The sequence below is a fragment of the Aptenodytes forsteri genome, unplaced genomic scaffold (assembly GCF_000699145.1).
Source record: "Aptenodytes forsteri isolate BGI_AS27 unplaced genomic scaffold, ASM69914v1 Scaffold142, whole genome shotgun sequence".
In the NCBI taxonomy this organism is placed as follows: domain Eukaryota; kingdom Metazoa; phylum Chordata; class Aves; order Sphenisciformes; family Spheniscidae; genus Aptenodytes; species Aptenodytes forsteri.
This window is the reverse complement of record NW_008794598.1, coordinates 505,731-517,797: the sequence shown is the minus strand read 5'-3', so window position 1 is coordinate 517,797 and position 12,067 is coordinate 505,731. Positions and strand designations below refer to the sequence as shown.

Genomic DNA, 12,067 nt, shown 5'->3' with positions numbered 1-12,067 from the left:
CCCACCGGGGGGGAGTGAGCAAGTGGCTGTGTGGGGCTTAGTTGCCGGCTGAGGTTAAACCACAACAGAGAGCCATCACTCTTAGTTTAAAATAATGTCAAATTTTAATTTTGCAAAAATAAGCCTTTGAATCACCTGAGAGGAACAGAGAGATCTTTAGAATAACAAATGGAAATGTGTTTTAAAACAAATATTTACCTGACGAGTCTGAAAATTAACACTGCAGCACTAAGCACTAATCTAGAAACCTCGAATAAGAGTGAAGCCCACTTTTATGGCTAAATTTAAGACAAACACAAGCAGAAAAACAAATTAATAACAACGAACACTTATTAACTTCTGGTTTTAGTGATACAGAATGTCTTTTACATGTTGCTTATGCGTAGAGTTCTGCTTGCAGTCTCCTGAAGAAATACAACAGCATTTCTCCCAGTTGAATCAATGAGAAGCCCAGCTTCACCTTCTGGAAAGTAGTATAGCCCTTTCTCTCAATTGTCCAAGTTCTCCTGAAAACAAACAAAAAACCCCATGTGGATGTGTTTTAGAGAAAGAATTCAAGGCAGGTTTAAAGGAACCAGCAGGAAGAGAAGGACGCGGGATGGAGGGACGGGTGACCCGCCTCCCGCTGCAACCCTCTCCTGGACCGATTTCATCCCTTCCCCTGGTAAAATGCGCCAAGCGGGGTCTGGTCATCTGTGTGAGCGGGACGGCGCTTTTTGTATGACCCATCCTTCGTTATTTTGATTGTCATCTAAGGAAGCAAGCTGAGCTCCCAAGATAAGGAATTAAACCCTGAGACAGAGAAGCAGATGGGAATTTTGATGCTGGCTTCAGTAAGACTTCATTGAGGTGTTTAGCAAAGCCGTGCTCCACGGCTATACGCCGAGTTAGCTGGTGCACATGTCTGGGGGGACGCTCTGGGCATCAGTGACGAGCCGAGCGAGGCGGGTGGGAGAGGTGAGAGACACAAAGGAAGAGCCATAAACGTCCAGGCAAACATCACCACCACCTTTACATCCTTACCCATCCGCCGCAGGCCTCAATGTAGCTTCTCACTTGAGAATTTCCATTGATCACATTTATGAGTTGGCTGGGCTGCACCATAGATGGGACTTTCTTAGCAACATGCATTAGCAATTTCACAGAAACAGAGAGAAAAACTCTCTCATAGACCAGCTCGGGGTTCTGGTTACTCCAGCTCCTGCTGAGAGAGTCCACGGCAGCCCCAAACTTCTCCATCTGCAAGCATCAAGAGGGCAGTTTGAGCTTCTTTTTAAATGACAGTGTGATAAATAAGTCCTGGCTCAAAATCCAAGATTGAGTTAAATTCCTGCATTTGCTGCTTCTACCCATGACTAGAGCAGGTGACCCCACAGCTTCCTGGTGATACCCGTACAGCGCAGGACGTTCAAGGCAGGGCTCTCCTTTACTGCTGCTTGTACAAACCGCAGCAGTGGGAAGCGCGATTGAAGGACTGGGGAGGACAGCTGGCAGTCTAACCAGAGCTGCAGCAAACCTGAAGCTACAACTGCCTGCAGTGCTTGCACCAGAAGTGTGCTGGCACGAGAGCTCTGGCCGCAGGGCAGGCTGGAGCCAGATCACCTGCAGCAGGCTGGAGCACCTGCTCTGCCCCTCTCACCACAGTCTTCCTCCTTTCCCCCTCTACACACTAGCTGCCCCCACCAGCTCCAGACTGCAGAGCATCTCCTGCAGAGACAGGCCGGCCCATGCAGCTCCAGGGCTTCTCAGGTGATAAAAAGCAGCACCTTTGGAAGAGAGGAGGAGAAAAGGCAGCTCGCACTGTGCCTTGTCCAGCTTCTGTCCTGGTGGCTCGCACACTGCCCGTGACACAGAAATGAAGGGAGGCTGCGGGGCATCGTGCCCCTTTCCCTCAGACCCGCGACTCCTGCAGCGTAAGCTGTGCTGCTCCCCAGGCTTTTTCTATTCTCCAACACAAGGCGACACAAGGCTAGCCTACAGACAAGGACCTGGCCAGGCCAGGCAGGACAGGGTGTGCTTTACCTTCCCCTTGAGCACTTCAGCAAGAGCCTCTGAGGAAACCTTTTCAAAATCCATGTTGCACTGGTCCCCCATCTGCCGCAGGCGACTGGCGACCACGACTGGGTCAAACCTGGTTGGAGGCTCTCCTGCAGACTGCACAGGGTCTAGAGCAGAGAGAGCAGGGTGAGGGGTTTCAGCATAACGCATTAAAGGCAGAGAAAGAGAACATACGCTGACAGCCCAGCCTCTTTAGCTGTCTACTGCATCCAAAACGCTGCCTTCAACGGGTGCTACGGTAGTTACTGCCTCAAGCACTCAGGAGGTTAATGCAGGGTAGACCTATGACAAGACACATTGGGAAATGTAAAACCAAAGTCCCTAAGAAATATCATACAACCATTCAAGTGTTAATTGATTTACAGGGAGCAAGGGGCTCTGTACTATGGGTTTGTCCAGGTCTCTTTCCTCCCACCTCAGTTGCTTCGTGCCCAAGTCTCAGCTTATCCCCTACTCCTGTTTCTCCAAGGGCATCCCTAAGGCCTCTCTTTTACCCCTCCGGGTTCCGGCAGCTCCTTCCTCCCAGGCTGCCAGAAGCAAGCAAGGAAGGTCAGAGGACTCGGAAAACATCTCATCTCTCTCTTCTGACTGCAGTGACACAGCAGCATCGATCAGACGGCAAAGTCCTGCCTGCATTCCCCCAGCATTTCAAGGCTGCAGATCATCGTGTGCAGTCTTCGGAGAATTTAGATATTATACTCAAGGTCTCTTCTGAACAAGTGCAAATTGCAACGTTTCAAAGTCTTATAGTGACCCAAATTTAGGAAGGTTTTCAGAAAGGAGCAAAAGGCATACTTCACAAATCTCAAGTATATAAAACCATTAGAACTTCTCAGCTAAACCACTTAAAGGGGGCGGGGGGGGGAGCGCCTCAGTTACAGCATTTTTCCCTTAAAGCAGCCTGAGGGGAAAAAAACAACAACAGCGTATTATTTATTTTTTCTGAATATTACCAAAACAAGGTTCAGCCAGAAGGAGCTACCCGACACTGAAAGTTTCAGCCAAACCATTTCCATGTTTGACAAAGTCATAAGGAACTGAAAGCAGGATCTTTTGACATAAAGTGGTGGGCAACTATCTGGAGGCATCGCTTCCTGATCCAACCCTGCTCCCTCATTCAGCCGCTAATTCCAGCTTAGCTCGTCTCATTCAGGTGCACTCGGCGCCTGCAGCCCTGGGCAGAAGCCTGCATCTCCCGGGGGTCTGGGGCAGTTTCACAGTGCTCAGGACAGCAGAGGCAGAGGCACAAGCATCTAATCCAGGAGAGGGAGACAAGCAGTATGCTAATGGAGACTTTCTTTAGGCAAAATGACAAACTTCCGTGAAGCTTTTGAGAAATCGACTTTTCTTGCTATCTGGTGTCAGCAAGATCCCAGTGTCTCTTGGGACATTTTAGCTGGTTTGTTGCCGAGAAAATAATGGGAAAAGCAATATGAATACAGGCTAAATTCTGGGTTTCTTGCAGCATTGCCAGCAAACCAAAGTAGCCCAAATGATATTAGGAGCTTTGTGAAGCAAAGACCACATTCTGTCTTACATGTTAAAGCAACTGTTTTCATCCAATAAGCAATATGATCTTTCTTTTTGATAATGACAATTAAAACTTGTCCCACCCCATTGGTTTCGAGCAATTTACTCAGGACCTGCGGATCTGTGTGGGGCACAGCAGCCGGCGGCGCCTTCCCTGCCAGCACTGCCAGCTACCAGCACCCGCAGCCCCAAGGAGTGGAAAGCGGGGTGGCCGTCCTTCACAGCCCCCATTGCCAGACCCTGCCAAGGCAGACTGCAGCTGTGGGCTGCCCAAGATTTAAACAACTTTACCTTGCTCTAACTTTTCCCCCAAAACAGAGAGAGTTTGGAAGTCATCACAAGTCTGCATTTTAGGAAACCCAACAACCCCAAGCTACAACCTCCTTCCGTTAAGCTTTCAGTCAAAACTCTCCTCTCTCATCTACAGCAAACAAACCATTTTTTCCTCCCACACAGGCCCTACCTCCCGAGTCTGTCTCCAGGCTCCGGCAGTCACTCCCATCTTCACCTGCGAGGTCAGAGAACAAGGCTTCCACGATGCATTCTGTCTGCTCCTCGAAGGTTGCCATTTCAGCGTGTCTCCCCGCTGCAGAGTCGGCAGGGACACCACTGCAGCTGCTGCTCTTTGCAGGTGAGCTTTGCCTCCGGATTTTGGCTTTTCCCGGAGCTGCACAGGTTCTTCCTTCTGGGAAGAGTATGACCCCAGAGTCCACCCCCGGAACAGCACAACATGCCAATATTTGCTCTCTTAACTGTCGTCATTCAAGCTATGGGTGTGGTTTAGTTTTGAAATAAGTAATTTAAGATCAACTGAAATAAGTATTTACAAGTTATCGAAGACTGTTGACCTGTTCATTCATCAGGAAGGGTGTCTGGATAAAAGGCTAGAAGCTCCAAGTCCCATCCCAGGCAAAGACTAGACTCGGTCTAGCCACAGCAGCATAAATGATAGCTTGCCAACAAGCTATCAACTGTTTTTTTTCTGAAAACTGCACAATGCCGATGCTCCAATGCAGCTCTCCGCAAGGACAGGAATACAACATATGCATAAAGACACTGGAAACTGTTAATAGGAGCTGTGCTACAGCTGACTTCTTATCACTCGTAGGTAGCTCACCTGTTACAGTAATTTGGCATATGAGACTGAAACATATTGTTGCACAATTGCTCCTTAAAGCCTTGCTTCAGGGAGGTTGAGAGAGAAAAGCCCCGTCTGACACAGAGGCAGGAGCTGGACTGCAGCTCTCTCCGGATCCACGGTAGTGATCGGATGACTCCATCCTGCAGACTTCAGAGTTGAATGAACAAATACTCCGGAAAACAGCCAGGAATGAGTCACATTTTTATTAGGAAAATCAACAATAAAATCTAAAACCTGTTGTTTAACAGTGACAGCAGTGTTTCAGTGAAGTGCATGGAAGGCATATTGCAATTTAAAGGTACAATACAGTCATTAAAAGAAATTAAAAATTAAAAGAAATCTTACAGAATAGGGTTAACAAAGCCACTCCTTATGGAGTGCCATAAAGCCCTGTTATGGTAACCAATGCACCTCAACCTTCAGCCAAGGAGCCTTCTTCAGGGTTTTGCCACTGTGTGAAACATGGCTCTGACAAGGACACTTTTCATGACACCGTACGAAGTCCAACTCTCCGTAACTTTCAGTAGAGCAGATGGAGTGCTGTCAACATGCTCTTCAAAAAACAAGTCCCAAGGCTGGCCAGAGTGTAACTTCAAAAACTGTAAAAATTTACAGCACTGCACCATCTCGTGTACTGTATTGTGAGGACAGGATGACAGGACTGCACAGAAGTAAGTACTACACAGAAAACAAACCTTTAAATACCCGTTCTAGTTACAAAGTAACAAATGGTAAAAATCAGTATCAGCAAAAATTTAATATTCCATACAGGTTAATTATCTAAACAGCAATTCTTCCATTATTGGTGTGAGCACCAAGGACTGACAGCTCACTGACATGGCCAAAGTGATGCAGGCTACAAAACCCATGCCTTATTAACTCACGCAAACACATCATACACAACCTGCACACTCCTGCATTTTCTTACAGTAGTTCCGAGGGGGGAATTTCAGAGAGGGCGATTCATGATTGCAGTAACACAATTCAACTAGAAAATACACTTCTTTCTCTTGAAAAAGAAACATACTGTTTCTAGCGAGCACGATGTACCCTGTCCACCCACCTCTGACACAGCAGAGCTCTGTTCACCTGTAAGGGAAGCTACTATCAAAATCCGTCTATCAGACAGAAAACTAAACCACATGTAAAGGGAGCCAAGAACTAAATACTTCTCTCTTCACTGCACTGTTCCTCTTAATGTGAGATAAGCAGCAGAGTCCTGGAGTCTCTGAACTGGTTTTTGAATTATTTACAATTCTCATGAAAAAAACTCTCCAAAACACATCCCTGAATTTTGCTCATTTCTGGTTCCACCAGTCACGTTAGTGCCTTGTGACAATCACCATAGCTGCCACCACTTCTGTGACTCATGCCAGAAGCAGTGGGCTCACGAATGCATTACCTTGTCCTTTCCCCAGCCCAGAGGGAGGACAGACCGTTCACCCTGCCCCATTCACCAGCTGCCGCAATCCCATACCTGCGAGCTGCAGCTATTCCCACACCACGTGTCCTTGCTAGGCCCAGCTCTGCTCCAGGAAAGGGCTGCTAACACTCCCACAGTTTAAAAGTACAAAACCAGCATCAAGTATGGCAAATGAAGCCAGAAGAAGAAACTTTTCCTGTGCCCCGAGCAAGCAGCCTACTGGCAGCCGTGAACAATCAGGACCCCAGTCCGGCAACTGCCCCCATGACTGTCCTTAACGCCGAAATAAAGGTTTGCAGTGCCTCCGGCTTTGCCTCACTCTGCTTCACTGAAACCTGCATCTCTGAATCTGCCGCCTCAAGCAAAAGCTCTGTTAGGAAGAGGCAACCTGCGTCATCCTGAGCACTGAGATAAGCTTTCCACGGCTGGACGCCAGCTTTGCTCATAGCAATAGTCTGGATGTGGACAACGTGAAGAGCCGTCTGTATGGTATCCGGATGAACAGTCCCACACCAGGGCAGGGAGAGGTGGCAGCTCATGTCCAAGCTCAGCCAGGTCTTCTCAAACTGTTCTGCAGTCAGGTAAACATCAGGAATTAAGGTCAGGCTGCCTGTATTGGGATGAACCTTGAGGACTTCTTTACTCCCTTCAGAAATCAGTGACTCTGAAATGAAACCACAAACGTGAGATGCAGCATATAAGATGCAGCTCCCAATTTCACAAAGAACATCTTACGCAGCCATCAGATGAAGAGGGCTGGAATCACAGCGCCTTCAGCGGTGATCAGCCATGCATTGCACAAGATAGTCAGAACACTAAGACAGCATTCTCAAAGCACTGTGATCTTCTTCTAAAGAAACCCATGTGAGAACATCTACTGACAAGGGGAAAATGGATCCCAGATGAAGGTGAGGCGGGTTACCTGTGTCGCTGTTCCTGGAGTCAGTACAAGAAGAACAAGCGTAAGAGGGTTCTGCTGGCTGGTGAGCAGTGACGAGTGCCCAGCGTTCTCTGCCATAAACTGGTGCAAGAGTATTAAACTCTGAAGCCCATGTATTCACAGGTCGCTCAGTTTGGTCTTCCAGGAGCCCCAGAGAGGGGTCAGACTTGGGGCTACACAGGACCCATTTCACTTCTTCCACACCAGACTGCAAAAGGCGATAGTAGAACAATCCACGGTCTCGTACTGCCATATCCATCTCCTCCTCTGGGAATTAGAGAGACATAATTTATGTAGAATTCTATCATCCAGATTTCCCCGAAGTACTAACCCTTAATTACTAAAAACAGATTCCCAGGGATACAGTGTAAACCTGTTACGCTCACCAACCAGACAGCTAGGGGCCAAGTAGCAGCCTAAGGCATAAAGCCACCTTATCTTGCCGTCCTGGATGGTCTCTTCACGATGCTGACACGCAGCATCCATGCACTGGGGACACAGCCAAACCAGGTCCCAAAAAGCCTGTACTACAGCTTCAAACAGAATGAAGGGAACCCACCTATGCAGTAATAGAGCAGTCTCCCTAGCATGTCCTGACACTCAGCAGGACGAGACAGGAAAAGTCGCACCAATGCTGTCAGAAGCTCCATCTTCACTGCTGGGAACATCTCTGATTTCACGTTCTCCACAAACTCCTCTAAAACATAGGGGGCATTCGGTACTTTCTCACCATGTGCGCCCAGGAGCCAGATCAGCGCGCGCTTGCCCTGAAGGAACCACGGAAAAAAATAGCAAACAGGCACTGTTTACCAGAAAGACAGTGCCAACATGAAATAAACAGATAAGAGAGAACAAGTCTTCTAAAGATTTCTGGTCTTTGCCCGCCAATCATGAGCCAAAGGAAAGCCAAACAGTCGTTGTCCACCCATCCTCAACAGCTGCAAGCCCAAGGCACAAAGCCACCTTACCTCACTGTCCTGGATGGCGTCCTCACAGCTAGGCAGTGCCCGACACACTGCATCCGTGCACTGGGGACACAGCCAAACCAGGTCCCGAAAAGCCTGTACTACCGCTGCAATGAAACAAAACGCTCAGCATTCCCGAAGAGTTATAAAACTACCTGGGGGGGAAAAAAAAAAAATCCAAAAAACCCCACCCGAGAGACTTCGCAAATCTTAGCTAGGGAGGTCAGCACCTTGCTTGTGCCTATGATTTGAGACACCCTTCTTCAAAGTCCCATGACACTGCATTCGTCAGAGCAAAGTTGCACCAAGTCTAAAATAAAGTACTGAAACTTCCGATTGTTCCTCTGGCTGCTGGAAAGTAATCTCTCTTCTGGACATTCCCTAGCCTTTAAAAAGACACTGACTCATGATGCTTCAGACACACAAGGTTAGAATGACAAATTAAAACTAACACCAATTCAAAATGAGTCTCGTGAACTTTAGGTCAAAATTTTAAAGGCTCTGCTGCCCACTTACAGAAACACCAGCAGCTTCTAAGACCTAATTCAACAGCTGAGTGCAAGCATGTGATTTCCAAAACTGAAAGCAAGACCATTTAAAAGAGAGGGCAGAAAGAGCAATGATATGAAGTTAGACCTGAGGGCAGCAGAAGAAAAAGAGAAGCCTGGGTACAACTGAATCAGATTATTATATAAGGAACGGAAATCACAAAGATTTATTAATCATCTTGGCTTTCAAACAGTCACTAAAATGTCTCTGCCGAGTCCCTCACTCTCTAAGTCAGCAGGCAGCAGCCAGAAAGGAGCCTCCACATCGGACCATGAACGCAGGTATGACCATCTCCCCCTTCACCACACAGAGTAGTTCCTAAGGAAGGAAAAACTACAATGTCTGGTCACACTATATACCCCCACTCCACCAGGAAGACTTCCACCTGAAGATGCCAATTAAACGAAAAGCCAAGTTTGGGATCACAAGCCTCAGCAAGGCCACTTCCTGAAAGCATAAGCCAGGCAAACAGCCGGCAGATGATTACCTGAAGTGATATGTTCCTGCTGAAGCCCCAGGAGCTCTGTCAGAATCCCTACGCACTGTTCTGTGTACGTCCTAGCAATATTGCCTGCAGAGACACCAAAGGACATAAAAGTCAACCTTTTGTCAGAGTGAAATAGGAACATGAGCCCAACTATTCATCACAAACTCACTTTAAAGAAACAGCCTTTCCCTTTTCCGTTTTGACTACAATTTCTGAAAAGTGTAGTCAAATGAGCTTGTTCCCCACACAAGGGATATGCTCCTTTCTCTGAAGCCGTGCCTCAGAAGTCGTCTGAACACATAAGAAAGGCATTTTAGCATCCGTGGCCTTCTCCTTATGAATACTATAGGAACTCACCTATTTTAAAGCTTACAAAAACAAAACTAAAGTGCCCCAAATCACCTTAACTGCCCCCACCACGACTCAAAGAACAAGCAGGTATTAGAGCACTCCTCCACCCACTACAGAGTTTCATTCAACACTATAAGGCTCATTAATAAGATGAAATGACACAATTTCTTCAGAGCATCTCATCAGAGCACAGACAATTGAATGAGATTCAAGGACATTATGCACACCCTGAAACAGTTCAATACCAGGACTTCTGAAAAAATCAGCACAATCGTGGTTTAGAAACACACACAAAACATTCCTGGGGAGGCTGGTCTATAGAGGGCTGTACTGCTTCAGCACACATCAGTTATTTGGCATTTGCCCAGATATACTTCAGCAGAGAAAGGCCCACCTTAAAGGCCTAGGGCTGCAGCTGCTCCTGAAGCAAGACACAGCTCTTACCTATGGCGAAGATCGCCCCTTGGGCAAGCTCTACCGATACATCAGTGCAATAGCCCTTCAGCTCCTCCAGCACTTGCTGTACGTTTTCGTCATTCACCAGCTCACACAACACCTCCATCTTCTGGCATTTGATGTAGTGGGGCTCTGAATACGAACAGAAGAACTTTTTGTAGTGGCTGCTAAAATGGCCAGGAAGGCTACCAAGGATCTGACGCACATGGCACAGCGCAGTGAAGCAGAGCTCCCTGCTCTCAGAAGTGCAGGCAGACAGCAGCGGTCCCTTCACTCTCACCAAAACATCTGCCTGCACATGTGGGTACTCCCTGGCCAGCACTAGGAAAAGCTTGGTGGCTGCCATCACAACGCTGGGGCTGCTGCTTTTGAGATAGCCATCCAGTAAATTGAGTATGTCGAAGAGTTCCTCCTCACTGCGGGGTCTGTAACGCAGAAGGAAGGTAAGCACCTCACTTTGCCCCCACTGATCCAGATCAGCCATCCTGCCAAGAGAATAAACACAGCTTGCAGGAGTCAAGAAGCGCACGAAGATCTGCGCTGTGCAGAGTAGAGGCCTTAGCCTCCGAGTTTCTTACGGTCTCTGTTCCAAACCAAAGGCTATGCTTCAGAAGTAGATACCACAATTTTATCACAAGAGAATTGACTAGTTTATGCACATAGGCTTAACCCAGTATCAGTCATGTGCACTTTTGCTGGTGCTCTAAGCCAGACAGCAACATTGACAAGAACCCTGGGCAGAGCAATACCCCCCTTTTGCCAGATCATATAGAATTATCTGCAGAAAAGTTAATTTCTTCAAGTAATGGATAAGTTATATATCCTTCAACGGATTGGGAGAGACATACTAGAATATACCCGTCCCACAAATATATCATGCATACTGTCACAAAAAAAACCCCAACTAATCGCATTAACTTACAATTCCACAACAAACCACCAGCCAAAGCAAAGACCCCCTGGAAAAGCAGAGCATCTCAGATGTCTCTTAAGATCTTAGCAGAAAAGTAATTTGGTTTCTCTTAGGATGGGCACCTCCATTTTTGGGTGCCTGACTCTTCCCTTCAAGTTCTGACAGGAGCCCAGAAATACCTGCTTTGCTAGCATGCAAAACACCAAGAACAAGAATGAAGCTTCCAGCACTGTCTTATTATGAGAGAAAACAAACCTGTTGAGGAGATGATGGGCAATGGGTTTGTTGATGACAACTCCTCCCTCCTTCTTCAAGATCTCTTCTAAGGCCCTCAGACAATTCACGACTACAATAGGATCCTGATCACGAAGCAAACTGTATAGCTCATTCACCAACGCACCATCTGCGAAGAAGCAGAGGTCTCTATATCAAATTCTATTGACACGCTGCAATTTAATCACTGCCTATAAGCATTTATCACGAACAAAAGGTACATCTTGAACTAGGAGAAGCAGTCAACAAAACATCCAGCTCTACAGTAACTCCTGCCCCTGGCACAACTGTTCCCCGAAGGTCTGCGGGTGTGAGAACGGCACCCAGCCGATCAGAGCCTGCGGAACCAGCCAGGTGTCGCAGGAGGCCCTGTAAAAGCAGGTACCATGTAAAAGGGGCACTCTGATGTGGAACCTCGCAGTGCCTGGTGTTTCAGTAACAGTCTGATACGCAGCGATAGCCCGCTTATCTTCCTCTTTCTGTCTCCCAGCCACGACAACCCAGCGGCAGCGCAGCGAACCCAGGACGTAAAAGCAGGTACCATGTAAAAGGGGCACTCTGATGTGGAACCTCGCAGTGCCTGGTGTTTCAGTAACAGTCTGATACGCAGCGATAGCCCGCTTATCTTCCTCTTTCTGTCCCCCAGCCACGACAACCCAGCGGCAGCGCAGCGAACCCAGGACAAACCGCAGGCCAGAACACGCTCTCAACTCCCACGGGCCACCGCCTCCTCCCCAGCGCGCTCCACCACGGGGGACAGCCCTGCGCAGCCCGGCGCGAAGCCCGCTTACCCACTTCGGAGTCCCCCTGCAGCTTCAGCATCTTGGCGCAGCCGAGCACGGCCGCTCTCCGCACGTAGGAGGCCTTGTCCCGCAGGCCGCTGAGGAGGGGCTGCTGGAGGTACTCCTGAATGCCGGGCATCCTGCGGGCGGGCGGGCGTCAGCGGGCCGCCGCCCCGGCCCCCTCCCGCCGCCCCGGCCC

General features: G+C 48.2%; 2 protein-coding genes across 2 annotated transcripts; both read right to left on the bottom strand.

Annotated features, from left to right (window-relative positions):
* Nucleotides 1–488: 488 nt before the first annotated feature.
* BCL2L15 (BCL2 like 15) lies at nucleotides 489–4,157 on the bottom strand. The gene is made up of 4 exons (XM_009272720.1): nucleotides 4,052–4,157; nucleotides 2,023–2,165; nucleotides 1,024–1,239; nucleotides 489–506 (listed from the first exon to the last, which is right to left on the bottom strand). The coding sequence occupies exons 1-4, from the start codon at nucleotides 4,155–4,157 to the stop codon at nucleotides 489–491; spliced, it is 483 nt and encodes a 160-aa protein (XP_009270995.1).
* Nucleotides 4,158–4,919: 762 nt separating this feature from the next.
* Nucleotides 4,920–12,007, bottom strand: AP4B1 (adaptor related protein complex 4 beta 1 subunit). Its single transcript, XM_009272719.1, has 8 exons — nucleotides 11,878–12,007; nucleotides 11,069–11,216; nucleotides 9,889–10,385; nucleotides 9,094–9,177; nucleotides 8,061–8,164; nucleotides 7,652–7,859; nucleotides 7,075–7,359; nucleotides 4,920–6,816 (listed from the first exon to the last, which is right to left on the bottom strand). Exons 1-8 carry the CDS (start codon nucleotides 12,005–12,007, stop codon nucleotides 6,389–6,391), a joined length of 1,884 nt encoding a protein of 627 aa, XP_009270994.1. The 3' UTR covers nucleotides 4,920–6,388.
* Between the last annotated feature and the right edge of the window lie 60 nt (nucleotides 12,008–12,067).